The sequence below is a fragment of the Coturnix japonica genome, chromosome 19, assembly GCF_001577835.2.
Source record: "Coturnix japonica isolate 7356 chromosome 19, Coturnix japonica 2.1, whole genome shotgun sequence".
Taxonomy (NCBI): Eukaryota; Metazoa; Chordata; class Aves; order Galliformes; family Phasianidae; genus Coturnix; species Coturnix japonica.
This window is the reverse complement of record NC_029534.1, coordinates 3,876,405-3,891,320: the sequence shown is the minus strand read 5'-3', so window position 1 is coordinate 3,891,320 and position 14,916 is coordinate 3,876,405. Positions and strand designations below refer to the sequence as shown.

General features: G+C 44.9%; 1 protein-coding gene across 3 annotated transcripts; it reads right to left on the bottom strand.

Annotated features, from left to right (window-relative positions):
• Positions 1-104: 104 nt before the first annotated feature.
• TMEM248 (transmembrane protein 248) lies at positions 105-14,903 on the bottom strand. Of its 3 annotated transcripts, none has more exons than XM_015880592.2 (7): positions 14,782-14,903; positions 7,377-7,551; positions 6,434-6,719; positions 5,134-5,284; positions 4,158-4,341; positions 3,550-3,693; positions 105-2,816 (listed from the first exon to the last, which is right to left on the bottom strand). In XM_015880592.2, exons 2-7 carry the CDS (start codon positions 7,533-7,535, stop codon positions 2,796-2,798), a joined length of 945 nt encoding a protein of 314 aa, XP_015736078.1. In that variant the 5' UTR covers positions 7,536-7,551; positions 14,782-14,903; the 3' UTR covers positions 105-2,795. The 3 variants fall into 3 exon arrangements, with proteins under 3 accessions (XP_015736078.1, XP_015736077.1, XP_032304341.1); XM_015880591.1 differs by lacking the exon at positions 14,782-14,903 and adding an exon at positions 14,099-14,381; XM_032448450.1 differs by lacking the exon at positions 14,782-14,903 and adding an exon at positions 9,004-9,026.
• Positions 14,904-14,916: the final 13 nt, after the last annotated feature.

The window sequence follows — 14,916 nt, the reverse complement described above, 5'->3', positions numbered from 1 at the left end:
ACCCATTACAGACTTCACTACCAATTTCTTCCAAGGGTCGACGTAACACAAAGGATTTATGGAACCTCCACAGCAACTGGTGAGGAGAAATAAAGACAAGTGAGTAAACGTCATCGTTTTTATTCTGCAAAGCAATATATGCACATCATACAAACACAAAATCAATCTAGGAGAGAAACGTCATTTCCAAATCAGCTATGAACCGTCATGCAACAAGGCAAGTGAAATGTAAGAGCAAAACAAAACAAGCCATCTTAACCCTACGACCACCTGCAGAGGGTTGGAAACCAAGGCTCAGATTTTCTGTGTAATGCCAAAGAAAAAAAGCAAAAGAAAACGGCAGCTTTCTAAGAACAAGAAAACACGTACAAATAGAATCAAAACTGATTCAAGTCGTAGTTCAAAAGAAAAAGAAAACAACAACAACAACAAAGGAAAGATCAATATGATCTGAACTCTAATATTTAAGTTCTTATTTTTCTGTTTGGCTGCATTTAACTTGTTTTTACACCTAGGAACAACCTGATATTCCTCAGGATTGCAGCAACCCAACCTGATGGACTCCTTCCTCCCCGCTGCAATAATGGGGCAAAGGGAAAACTAAGGCCAAAAGCAGCTCTTGAACATTTCCCCTTTTGCTTTCGTTGCTCACAATCTCAGTATTCCTCCGTATTTCCATACAGTGGGTGATGAACCACAAAGCAGGCTCCTCTCATTAGCAAATAGCAAAACCAGATTCATATACATATATACACATACGTGTTTTACCCCAACAGACTGATTTGTAAATGGGACACCTGGAGGTGGGTTTGTCCTTTTAAAGGAGTCACTATCAGGTATTTCTATCACCTGCAGCACCAGCCTGATCTCTTTCCTCTTCCTGCCTTTGGTCCCCACATCAAGCCACTCTCACAGGCAACTCTCACAGCCAGCACTAAAGCTGAAGGTGGTTTGCATGGATCAGGAACAGCTCGGACAGTTTCTATAAGAAGCTGTTTCTCCTCACTGACCCATGTTAATGAAGCAATATCAGCCCCAAGCAGCATCAGGAGAAAACTGGAAGCTTTGTTTTATCCCTAGACTTCAAACTGGGCCACCTCTTGAGCTTTGCTTTAACATCACTGGAGAAAAAAATATATATTAGTTACCACTGCTTAAGTAACTGAATTCAGGAATGGAAACATTCTGATCAAAAAGTGCAACACTTGGCTGCTCTTCAGAGCATGTGAAGCAAACGAACTGAGTGCTGAAGTCCTACAAATACAGGCCCACAGACCAGCAGGGTACCATTCACAATAGTGTCTATTGGTAATAAACTAAGAATCTTATGCCAGCACAACGGAGACTGTAAGATTTTGACTTGAGTCGTTTTGTGTAGTTTAGAGTGAAATTTGCCAAAGGAAGAGAGAGAGAAAAGAACCCATAAGTGTCTCTTTGCAGACCTACACTACAAAGTGAAGATGAAAGGTCAATTAAGGCAACCAGTGAGATTTTAAAAGCAGTGGTGGAAATGTCTGCAGGAAAACCACAACTCCTGAAAATTAATGAGGTTACTGAATAACATGAGGGAAATAAAAAGCAAAAGCCAGAACGGCAAAGGGAAAAATACACATAATAAAGCTCCTCTGATTGAAGAACGGACACAGAGAACTGTACGAGTTTCACTGTGTGGTTTCTTTGACCTTGATCACGACAGCCCTAGCTCCCTCCTTGTCATCTTCCCCTGAGTGGACAGCATTAAATGGAGATTGGCTTAAGCTTATAAAAGTGTCATTTTTCCGCTGCCCTTCAGAGATGGATGGAGAGCCCCAGAGTGAGGCTTTGTAACAGAGGACAGGATTTCTTTTTCCTTTCATTATTTGCACTCGCCCGAGGCTGTGCAGAGCCCCGGCAGACAGACAGCACAATGCATCTTTATGCATCTTTTTACCCAGTGTCACTTTGTAGAAAGAAGGCTGACAGAGAGCTGCTCTGCAGCACAGATGCACGTTCCGGGTTTGAGGGCTGCGGATGGGAGGCCAAGCAGAAAGCTTCCCAGGCAGTCTCAGTGCTGATTGACCCCCTGGTATTCAGCAGGCCAAATGGAAACAAAACCAAAACAACACTAAGAATCCAACTTAGTTTTCAATAAGAAAAGATTTTAAAATGGGACTTCACTTCTTAAGTTTTTACTAGGAATAAAAGCACAAGTTTGTCCTAAATACAGCACTATTAAAATGTGTATATGTATTTCTTTTCTCCAAAAAAAAAATTAAACTAAAACTGTTGATATCTTTTCTCGCAAGCAAGGAGCAAATGGAAGAAGGTATCAGGCCACACAAACACACATTTAACTCATGTAGTCGATTGGTGGCTCTGGAAATGCAGTATTATATCAAAGGTGCATACTGTTTCAAACACACTGTACATATCATTGGGCAAATAACAAAGATCCATTGGTTTGAGACATTTGCAAAGGCATCTTAACCTGCCCAGATGCAGCTAGACAAAAATATCTTGCTCTGACTATATGTAGCCATATCACTAAACGTATCTACACGAACATTCAGCTATGTCCACAGGTAAAGACTGAACGCTTCTGGCCGCACTACAATGCGGAACAAGTGCATCATCTGACCTATTCTGAATATACCTTTATAAATATGTACAAATCAATTACAGGCACTTGAAATGTCTTTGGTTGGAATAAACCAACATTGCAAGGTAATGTATTCACAGAGTGTTAAGACCCATTCTGGGTTCAGCAGGCAATGATTACGGTTCTCAGTCATTCTCAGTTAAGATGAGAGGATGGATTATGCTTCTGACAAAGCAACCTAAACAAAAGAGAAAGAAAACAGTTCGTTAAAGTCAAATTCTTAATCAGGAACCAGTGATACTGCTTATCTCCACACAGCTGGCATATCTGCCCTCCAGCTTTACAAAGAACCTTGAAAGTCTAACTTGGAAAGGATCAAAGTGAGTCTGAAAATGTTTTGTACTTTGCATAATCTGTTTAAAAACAATACAGAACAAAACTGCTTATACTATACAACGTCACTGAGATCAAAAGGAGCCAACATTCACTTCCTACTTAACAATAAACACGTTCATATTTAATCCTGCAAGCAATGTGCAGCTCTCCAATGCACTACTGAATAATGACTGTTTCAGTACCTTTGTGGTTGCTTTAGTTCTGATTAGCAACCACTAGAAATACGTAGTATATTTTATTCAAAGCTTTCAGTTAGTTGTGGTGAAAGATAAACCCATTTGGTGCCATCTATTCAATGCAACATACAAAATAATAACACAAGAATTGGGGCAGCAGAGTCACATTATGGCACTGACTGAACTGCATTTAATCCACCTCTGCAGGAGAGAAATCTACCTGGGGATCTACACAGCACTCATCTGTATTTTGCAGCACCTTTCCTTACTGCCCACCTCGTGTCCCTTTGAAAAGGAATTCAATCTACATTGCAAGAGATAAGAACAACCAGTCTGCAGTACATACAAAAGGAGGCTTTGTGTTATCAGAGTCAGTACTTTGTTATTACACAGACTCACCTTTTCAGAGCAGAATTCTGTATTGCTTTGCCTCAGTTTGCTTGGTCTGCCTTTAATAACTGCATAGCAGAACATTGTAATCACCATCACAAAAAGAAAGTAACTGGTATGCATGAGATGTAGGTTTATTAGAGAGCGATCATCCTGCATAGGGAATTAAAACCATTCACTGACAATGCACCAGTAGTTGACACTTTCTATTAAAGCAATAATTACCAGATCAGCACAGAAATTACTTCATGAATCAGCTTTCTCCCCTATACAAGGCTGGCATTGTAATGAAACTGATTGTGGCACATAAAGAGCCAAAATGCTCCTCGTGTTAAAAATCTGTCCTAGAGATCTCTTCCCAAACACCAGCAGTGCTTTTTGCCAAATGACTTCAGAACATAAAAGCTGGTTATTACAAGCTGTAAGAGGCATGGAGATAACACAAAGAGCATCACACCCACCACAGCTAAAGCACACCTAGCTCTGTCTCAGCCCCTGCACTACTCAGTAAGCCATCACTACATCTGACTGTCTTAGGACATGAACAGAATCATATTCACTTAAGCTACAGCTAAGTATTTACTCAATATAAGACAAAGAAATGTTGTGGCACTTACATCTGGAACTATAACAGTTAGTTTGGGATTTAAAGCATGATATACTTTTCCGATTGCTCCTTTGTAACACCAGAAGGGGTTATAATCCTGTGCATACTTGGTATTAGAGTCCCTTGCTGTGGTAAAGATCTTGTACCAAAGCGTAGCATTGCTGTATGTTTCAGGAACACAATGTGGTGGCTGACTGCAGAAAAACAGAAATAATTAGCACACTAATTGCCATTCAATCTACATTCAGAAAGGCTAACTTACAAAATGGAGTCATGCCTAAGTCTTCACAGCTGCATAAAACAGTTTTACTCTGGATCTTCCAAAACAGCAAAAAAAAACACAACACCCCACAATGATTAGCCAAAAGAGTTTATAAAACCATATGATTACTATCCTAACATTAGAATGTAACTGCATGTTGTGCCAGTAAGCCAACACCGCACAGCTTAATTAGAAAAAACATGGCTTTTATATGGCTTCATACAGTCAAGAGAACCTGTCTGATGGTATTCCTGAGTACACTGCACCGTGTCAGGGGTTCAGAGGAGACAAAGGGAAATGATTCTGATGAGAGAGCTGTGCTTAGTGGGTTTGGCAGCAAAGCAACATTCAGCTTCTGCTGATCTCTCAGCAGGGAAGAGGATAAGAACCTCCGAGTGAAGCCTCAGCTCTCATACCAGGCAGAGAAACTGCATTATAGGATATCTTAAATTTCATTGATTCTGTTGTTCCTACTAAAGTTTAAATCACAGGTTGCATGCTGAAAGGCCTGGAGTCAAAACACCCTCTGAAAAATCTAGCATTGTTAAAAGACAGCAAAACACCCTCCAGACTTGAGACAGGGCTCTTCCAATGGGGGAAGGAAAGCAGGCACACCATTTACACAGTCACAACATCATCCATCAGGATGTGCCAGCCTCAGAGAAGCTGCCGAGAGGTTAATCTCCCAGCAACCAGCCTATGAAAGTGTGTAAAATCCACTTACACTGTGACAGGGAATACATTGCTGGCTGCTGTCACAGTCATGCAGGTTGTGAACACAACCTGCTCGCAGTGACCATGAAGAACACAGTCGTCTGAATTCCAGGCAGCCGGCAGTGTGAAGGTAATGTTTATCTCCTCGTGGGATTCTCTGCCTTTGAGAAAGAGAGGAGAGGAAGAAAGCTGGTTTTCAATCACAAAAGTATCTGAGCAACAATCACTAGGATAAGGACAGCGTGCAACTGATCAAGAAGGCAACCCTACCCTGAGTCTATACCTTTGAAGTCACCCAGGCATCTCTACTAACAATGCAGAAAGCAAAGAGACTGTTTAAAACCAAGTAAAACCAAATAAACAAAATGAAACAAAGCTGCTGCAAACAAAGAAACTGCTAAGCAAACCAACAAAACCAACCCAGGAGCAGCAACAAAAGCCAACAGCTACTGGCCTGTCTAATCTCTCCTGCTCCCAAAAGGAGTGAGGGCATCAGTTTGCTTTTTCAGAAGTTCACATTTCTGTGCTAACAGATACTGCACCGCAGACTGAGTATTGTACTCCATTCGTTCTCATACAGAAAACAAATCCAGGCTACTTGAAATGGAACTTGCATCTGATAGCTCATAAAGCAAAATAATACTACATGATATAGGAACACAGACTTACAGCTGTGGCTCATGTTTCTTTCCAGATCCCTGGGGCTAAAGACACCTTCTGACATGATTATGAAGTGCAACCTTGGCTAAAAAGCTTACATTGACTAAGGTTCTATTATTAACAGTATAATATCCTGCCAAAACTGTCAGAGCAGCCACGTAAGAGGTCTTCACACCACAGAAATTTTAAGCATTTGTTGCTGTCTGCAATATTAGGATGCTGTACACACTTGAGATATACTCTGTATTTCTTAGAAGACACAACTCTCCAAAGAGTCACTTGTTGAAGGCTTTTGTTGCTTAGAATTTTTTGGCTTCAAAATAAACCTGCATTGTCATTAAGTTTGTTGCTCCACACTGCGAAGCCTCATCCTGGTAAATCTGAAGATTCTTTCCCACCCTGAATGCAGGGAAAAGTTTCCCTAGCAAACAAGTAAAGGGCTCTGCTTAGGACTGTACTCACAACACATCTGGTAACACACATTTTTGGAGGTAAATATACGTTTTCAAGGCTAAAGCTGATGGTTGGACTAAGTGATCAGTGGTTGGCCTGGATGATCTTAGTGGCCTTTTCAACCTTAACAATTCTAATTTATGACACTGGAGAGTTTAGGTTATCATTCAAACTCATAGAAGCCAAGTCTTGCATACCTGAGAGTCCAATCTGGTGTCCAAAAATGGTGGAACTTAGATGTGTGATGTTGCGGGAATATCCGCCAAAAGGTCTGAGTGGGTCCAGTGTCAAAGTGATTGTAACGGAGATGTTGATGGGGCCGGAGTCCTCAAGAGTCTGTGGGGACTGTGTGGAAGATCTGGCCTGCCCGCTGGTCACTGTACTTTCTGGAGTTGTGGTATCATTGATGAGATGCTTCAGGGTTTCATTCTCAGATATACAGAAGTCCAAATCATTAAATCTCAGAAGGAAAGTATTCCAGTCCTTAAAACAAATGCAAAGATTTAGCCCAGATCAGCAAGTTAACATCAGGCTGCCCCTCCTGCAGCACAGACCTTGCTACGTACCACCTAGCTGCAGTTCCAAGCCACTCAATGTGAATTACACAGCTCAGAAGTGAGCACAAACACCTCCATGGCCATCTCAAAAATGGGCACGTTGTTTATGAATGTCTGGTGCTCAATCCCAACCACTGCCTGGCTGCTGCTTGGTGCAGCAGAGGAACATCCTCCTTTAAACTCCAGAAGGAATCTACTGGCTCGGTCCATTCTCACCACGCTCAAAGTATGAGCACTTTCCAACAAGGCTTTCCTCATTATGGAACGGCAGTGCTAGATAAGATCAGAAGTTTCACAAACAAACTAGCTGACAAAAGGGATTAAGGAAAAGAAAGGCTCCTGGTCACTCTAAAGAAGATCCAGGTCAGATGATTCGGCCTCACCCTGAAACTAAAATAAGCTATTCAAACATTCACACCAATGTCAGTTTCCTAGTAAAATCAGCAGGGAGTATATCAAAGACAGTCTCTCATAGGACTGTGTACTTCCCTAAAAGGGCTCCTCAGGGGGGAAAACAGAATTCATTAGCATTGGGAATGTTTTACAGATGAGTATTTCCACTCAGGAACTTTTTGTACCGTACCTCTGTCATTTCTGGTGACTTGATCTCCTTGATCTTAAAGAAATAACCCAGTGTCAGAAAAGCTATTGCCATAGCGCTTACACTGATCATAAACACCACGAGAGGAGGTCGGCTGCTGATGTAAACCTTCAGGTTCTCCAACAGGTTTATGTTGAACATTATTCTGATTGTTCACCTGGAAAAGAAAGAACATCACAACAGTGACTGGGCTGTGTACACTTCATGGTGGGGTGGTCCAATAGCAAAGACAGAAGTTTGGCAATAAAGCATCAAACTGCATACTAAAAAGGAGATTAAATGACATAACTCTACTACTGGTCACTGAACACAGAGCTGGTATGTCTCAGATAAAACAAATCAAACCCTGTTCACATGAATCAAAATACATTCAACCTCACCATCCTCTGCTCCCCAGGAAAAGAAATGAGAACAACTTCTATCACAGATATTGGTGATGAGCAATGAAACCAGCCACCTCCCCACTTACCCATGCAGAATATACTGCAACTCTTTAACCCCAGTAATATTCAGACTCCTCAAATGCAGGTTGTAATGCAGCCCCACAGATCAAACTGCGCACATCACTTCTTCAACTGCTCTTCAAGTCTAAGCTGAAGCCTTAAAACACCTCTCTTCCCCCCAATCCCTAAAGAACAGGACCTTCAAAATGGGATCGAGAAGCAGCTCAGGGGTATTTTAAGCTTCTGCATCAGGAATCCTGCTGTCAGAAACAGCTAAAAACAGCACTGGTGGGGAGAAGAGCACAGCTCCTTGATTCAAACAGCCAGGGAACTTCTGCTAAAGTCTGAACAAAGAGAGGACTCCAAGGTGAAGTAAACCTTACTGTTGTCTGACAGCATGTGTTACAAAGGCTCTAACCCCAACTACATCCATAAGGAAGGTGGCTATTCCTAGTTACACACCTCCTGCCCTAAAAACTCCCAGGAAAAAGTAAGCTTTGAGACCACTGTCTGAAGAATTCAGCACTGAAATGGTTAATGTTTGAGCATTCATACGGATCTGATAACCTTTAATTAAGCTGGGGACTGCTGCCTGCAGGTCTGTATGGTTCTCATTGACTCTTATCAGGAGCACATGTCACTTCCAGCCCAGCTGGAGCCTGACCAGTGGAAGGATGCAGGGGGACAGGTTTGGAGGAGGGAGAGTGAGATCGGTGCTCTGACACAGGGAGCCATAAGAAAGCAAGAGCAGGAAAAGGACAAGCTTCCAAAGTTTCTTCAGATCCCACCACATACAACAACTGCAACTTTCTTCTGTTCGTTTCTGACAGCAGAAACATCGACTAAATCTGCATTATCATTCCAGAGAAGAGATCATGAGGTGTGTGAGGCAGCCCTGAGCTAACACAGAATAGAGCCATCCCTGTCTGCAGCCCACACACTGCAGAGAACCCTGCTGAAACAGGGCAACAGGGCTCACTGCACAGCACAAGGTCACAGCCTGGGTTTATTTTTCACACCATTTTTCAGCCCCTCTGCAAAGCCCAGGAAAGCTGGGAGCACCAAGGATGGGATGCTGCAAACACCTCGTGTCCTGCACAGTGCTGAGAAAGCAGAGAGAAGGGAAGGAAGGAAAGGTGAGAGGCGATGACAAGCATGTACCTTACCAGGACTGCTGTCCTCATCCAGGAGCAGCAGCACCTCCACAAGAGAAGCCTTGGAGGTGGCAGAGGGGGGCAAGGAGTGCTGCCGTTGGGATGTCCCATGTTGGGGCTGCTCAGCATGTCCTGCCTCCCATCCTCCTGCTGGCAGCCCATCTCCTACCCTCATTAAACCCACCCAGCAGCTCATCTAAAAGCACAGTGGGATGGAAATAGATCAAAAAGACAAACCAAAAGCAGGCTTGTATTCAGTGTTCCCTCCTGGATTTCCTTGGGAAAATAACAACACAGATGCAAGCTTTATTACAGCCATTAATCAAAGCTGAACGTCACCCAGAGCACACGCAGTGCCGTGATCCTCTTTTAAAGGGGCTTCCAACTTTTCCATTAGGGTTCTTGTTTTTACCAGAGGGTTTAAACTTGGCCATAAAAGCCGATGTGCTGAAAAGCACGCACACAAAAATATCGGGGCTAATATTTTTATGTAAGAGATCACCAGCTTTACCAGCGTCGGTTGCTTAATGTGCCCCCACAAGTCAGCAGCTTTGCAAGCAATTAGAAAAAGCTGTAAGCTGAACCGTAATGTGCCTTCGGAGAGAAAAGCAAATGACTGTGGATTTTAATACCCGAGCTGCCATGAAAACAGCAATTGGACACAGCTTGTGCAGAGCGGAATTAGGAGCAGCATCGTTGCTGCCCCAAGAAATGATTTTTAGGAAAACAATGTTTGAACAGCATTAATTACCAATGAATTTGTGTGAGGAGAAAGCAAACTGTGTGCTCCCACAGCAGCTGTGGGTTCAGGTAATGCTCCATCCACTGATACTGCTCCCTTCTGCTGAGCCTGGTTAGGAACACAGAGCGACTGCGCCTCTCCTCGGAGCTCACAGCTTCCCCTGAGTAAATGAATAACCTGAAGGATGCCATTGAAACTTCCATTTCTCTTTCACACGGTTCAGAAAAGAAACGGGATGCTATTACCTCCTGGCAGGTCAGGGAAACAAGATCACATTTCACTTTTAGCTGAATGAATAAGTAATGGAGAGAGAGGCCCGAAGCGCTGCTGCCGGCTGCTCTCCCTCTGGTTCTGCAGTTTAAGGCACTTTTCCACCACGATAACCCAGGGGTTAACACAGCAACCTCAGGAAAGGAGCACAAGCAATCGCTCCTGGTTTGTACTTAAAAGGGTACGGAGAAAAGGTGATAGCTGATATAGACCTGTGAGTTGTTCAAGAGTAAATTACCGGTAAGGGAAATCCTGATGTCCATTGCTAAGACCAAAAAGTGAATGGATTAAACCACAGCAGAAGGGTAGAAATTCACTTTGTGGGGATTCAGTATCAAATGAGCCCAACCCACAGTGACAACAGGACCTCGTGTTGTGTTAATACAGGTATTAGGACCAAAACTACCGCTGCCAAAAGGAAAAAACAACAGATGAATTTCAAAGGGATGAAAGTAAACACATGACATAACTTCTGCACGTCTCTTGCCACGATGTTGCCTAACATCTTTTGTACAGAGAGCTTCGAATCAACTCATTTCCTTCAAGATATTTCCCCTTCTCCGTGTTCCACATCTGCCCATCTCTCTGCATTTAAAAGCACATCACTCTCACTCTGCAGTTTGTTTTTATGATCAATTATGTTCTCCAAGAGGCACCGCTCTGGGTGCTGGGCATGGGTCAGCTCAGGGTTAACCACCCTGATCCAAAGTGATGTTCTGTGCCAGAAAAACCCTTCAACACAAATCAGCTGAGCTGTGATTGCTCATGAGTGATACACAAAGGCACAGCGCTGATCTCAAAGCAAAGCACTCCTCGTTTCAGAAGAGTAAACAGCAGCGGGCACCAAAATTATCTTGGATTTAATTTGGCTTCCTTCTCTTCAAACAGAAAGGAATGCTCAGCACCTAAACCGCTGCAAGCTGCAAGATAAATATTTTCCTTTCTTCAATCAAAACATTTCCAGCCTTTAGCAGAAAACACGCAGCTGGGAGAGAAATAAAAAGGAGAGCTTTCCCACTTACGTCATAGGAAGACTTACTTTGCATAGAACCATTAAGGTTGGAAAAGACCACTAAGATCATTAAGTCCAACCTTCAACCCATCGCCATTTTCCATACTGATGGCTATGGAAGAATAAAATAAAGGGGGTTTTTCAGTTCATCTTTTAGGAGCCATATGGGGACACTATGAGGTGAAGCTGCTTGGCTTGCTGACATTTCTGCCCTGGGACTGAGGAATCCACGTGCACAATGCTTTCCCCTACAGCTGATTCTCCTGCCCTCCTTCCATCCCTCAGCCTCAGAGGAAATGCCATTGGTCTTCTCTGGGAGTTGGACTGGATGACCATTAAGGGCTCCTTCCAACTCAAACAAATGACTCTCCAGCAAGGAGAAGACTAACAGCAAGGCAGGCTTACCGAGGACAGGAGATCACATCCCCTGGTATCCTTCCAGCAATGGAAGCACAATAACCCCGAGCACAGCAGGCTCATGGCAACATCTGCGTGTCCTCAGGCCTATTCCATCCCATATATATCTTTCCTGATAAGGGATAACATTCCCAGAAAGGAGGAAGCACACAACACTGCCATGGAAATGGCCAACTGAGGAGCACAGACCAAAGATGCTGCACGATGCTGAATGACCATGAGAGCATTATTGCTGAAAAGGAGATTATTTCCTGATATGACTGTGGTAATGGGGTCATTCCACAAGCAGATTATAAGTGTGAGAGCCCTGGGACTCAACAGAGCCAAACCCTTCATACTTGCACCAAGTGTATTTTTCCACCTCTTGAAACACGTTTTGAAGCACAATTAAACATTTCGACATCCTCAAGAGCTACGGAACCAGCAAACATCTCAGCTCCACCCATCAAACAAAGGCAGAGAATGGAAGCAATCTGGTGATCCTTAGAGTCAACCTGAAGGCTCCAATGAACACCAAATCTCATAAACCCAACCTCCTGTATGTAACTTCTGTCAAAGGCAGAAAACACGATAAGGACAGAGGGGTTAAAAAACCAAAAAGGAACGTTTATCTACAACCTTTGACTCATCCAAACAGCTGTCAAATAAAAAGCGAACCCAACTTCGGCCTGAAAACAGCCATTTTGCTGCCAAAGTGCAGAACGCAGCCCTGTCTGCCAACCAGCTGAGTGACGGGAAGAGTGTGTTTTCATATGCAAGAGTTCTGGCTTGGGCATCTCTCAAACCTTCCAACTGTTAGAAGCCAAAGTGATGACTTACAGCATGACTTATAGTCTGGATCACGCAGACTGCGGCGTAACAGCAGGGTAACATGAAATAGATTAGAACTTCAAAGTCCTCACATCTGAAATTTATATGTTACAAATGATATATCACAGAATGGTTAAGGTTGGGAAGAGCAATACGATCATCTAGCCCAACTATCAGCCCAGCTCCTACATATGACAGCCTAGGAGTGGGATAAGCAAAAGGCAGATGATTTATTTGTATAGGATCTGCTCAGTCATAAAAACTTCCATATAAGAAAACATATTATGTTTATGGTACTAATGGCAGCCTAAAAACCCACAGTTCACAGGAAGGTTCTGCTCAGGAAGCAATGAAAATCTCAGTAACATTTTAATACACACACTGGTTTAGCAAACAGTGCATGCAGGTTAATGGTTGACTTCATTAAGGCTACACATTAAGGATTGAGGTATGGAAGTCTACAGTAAGAATGCCCAAAAAAAAAGCTTTTTCAGACAGTTTGTAATGAGAGCTGTAATGAGACAGAGAGCAGACAGGTCTGCAGCCTGAATCCCAACAATGACAACTAAGGAAATGGTGTTAGTGGAAATAAATGGCAAAGCAGAGCTCTGAATGTGGACAGAGGGTAATGCTGACTGCTAAGAGAGACAGGAGCAGAGGAGGGAAAAGAGTGCAAATATGGCAAAAAGGATGGAAACATGTAGGTAAGAGCTGATAGCAAGATCAAATATCAAAGCTGGGTTAGTAACGTTGTGTCGGTATCCACACCTGGCCCAAAGAAGTGGGGAAAAGCAGGATTGTGTCTAAAAGAAGTTGAACTGGCAGGCAGTGGAGCTGCAGCCCTGGGTCTGAGTTCTGCCTTGGGACGATGCAGTCCCAGCCCCTGCCCACATGAAGGACACCTGGTCACACAGTTACTGCCCTGCTCCCCACTCTGACAGCACAGAGACAATCCTGCCCCGTCAGGTGGTGGTTCAATTCTTGTCTTTCAAGTGGAAAAGAATCACATTCCTCTGTGCAGAGCCACCCCTCAAATCATGGGAAGCAACAGAGCTGCAGAGGCCTTAATCCACCTCGGGGGGAGTGAATGAGGGGTCAGAGAGCACTCAGTTCTCCACTCCTATCCCCACTGGCAATGCTGTCCCCCATTGTGCAGGTGCTGCAGGTCGATGTATGGCACAGGATGAGCCCACAGCCACCCCACGCTCCCAGCCTGGCAGCAGCACATCCAACACCGATTTACTCAGACACCAACTGCTTATAAAACCACGTTAATAACTGACTGGGAAAAGCAGGCTTAAATACCATTTGTATTTCAGGACACGTTACACATCACAAAACTTCCTTCAAGTTCAACGAGGATGCAGAGAGCAGCATTAGGGATTCACAGCCAGAGCCACGGGTTGTCCCACAAAACATAGGCAGAGCAAAATAGATAACAGAGGCAGAGGAAACTTCAGGGCATCTCCTGAGGAAGGCAGAGCCTTGAAGTGCAAAGGAGAGGAGGAATAAGAGGCAGGGAGCCCTGGGCTCTGTCAGTTCATCCCCTTGGAATTGAAGTGCTCCCATGGTGTCCATGTGCAGTTCTGTGCTTATGATGGGTCCGAATTTGGGACACGCAGCACGGTACAGCACAAGAAATATTGCTTTTAAAAACGAATAACACCTTCCGATAGAGGTTAGAGCAGAAAGAGAACGCGACAGGGAAAAAATAAAGAAATAAAGACAAAATAGCAGCAGGATCGCTGCTCATTAACGCAAATATACACAGTGCCCCGCAGGGAAGGCCCGTAGAGACCCCACGGCCCGTCCCATCCCATCCCATCCCATCCCATCCCATCCCGTCCCCGTCTTACCGGCGCCCGAAGGGTGAAGATGCCGCCGGGCCGGGCGGATGGAGGCCCGGAGGCGGCGGGTCTCAGGGTCGGCGGGCCGGGCTGTGCAGCATCCTCCTGCCCTGCCCTGCCGGGGGCTGCGGGGCGGGGAGGGCCGCTCCCGTCCGTCGCCGCGGCCCGTTCACCCTCCGCCTCCTCCCTCCGCTGCCGCCGCCGCTTCCGGGGACGCAGCCGTCACCTCTCACCCCGGGCGGCCACGATGACGGCGGCTCGGGGCGGACAAAATTATGGCGGTGGTGGAGATGCGCGGCCCTGCCCGGCCCCTCAGCCTCAGAGCGGGCGGAGCTACAGCACAAGGCCCGGTGTGGGGCTCCCCCCCGAGGCCCGCTTGGCCCCGCCGCAGCCCTGCGAGAGGGTTTGCGCTACGTGTTCAAATATCAGCCGGAAAAAAAAATGGCTATTTCATATGAGCTGGAGTTGGGTGCCCCAAGGGTGGCACGGCCATAGCGCTCACCTACCACAGCCCTCAGTGCCACAGCCCCATCCAGGCTCTGTGACCCCCCTTCCCTGTGCAGCTGTGCTCTTTGGAGATGAAACCATTCCTAACACACACCCCGACCCTCCCCTGGCACAACTTCAGGCCATCGCCCCTCACGTTATCACTGTTAGATGGAAAAAGAAGCCGACCCCCTCCTCAATCCCACCTCCTTTCAGGAGCTGTAGCCCGGAACGATGCTCCTTCTCACACCAAACTTCACTAAAAGCTGCTGTTAAATAACACTGTCAATCTCCGTCCTTCCCTTCCTGAATCACAGGGTGCCCACAAAGAGCATCACAAA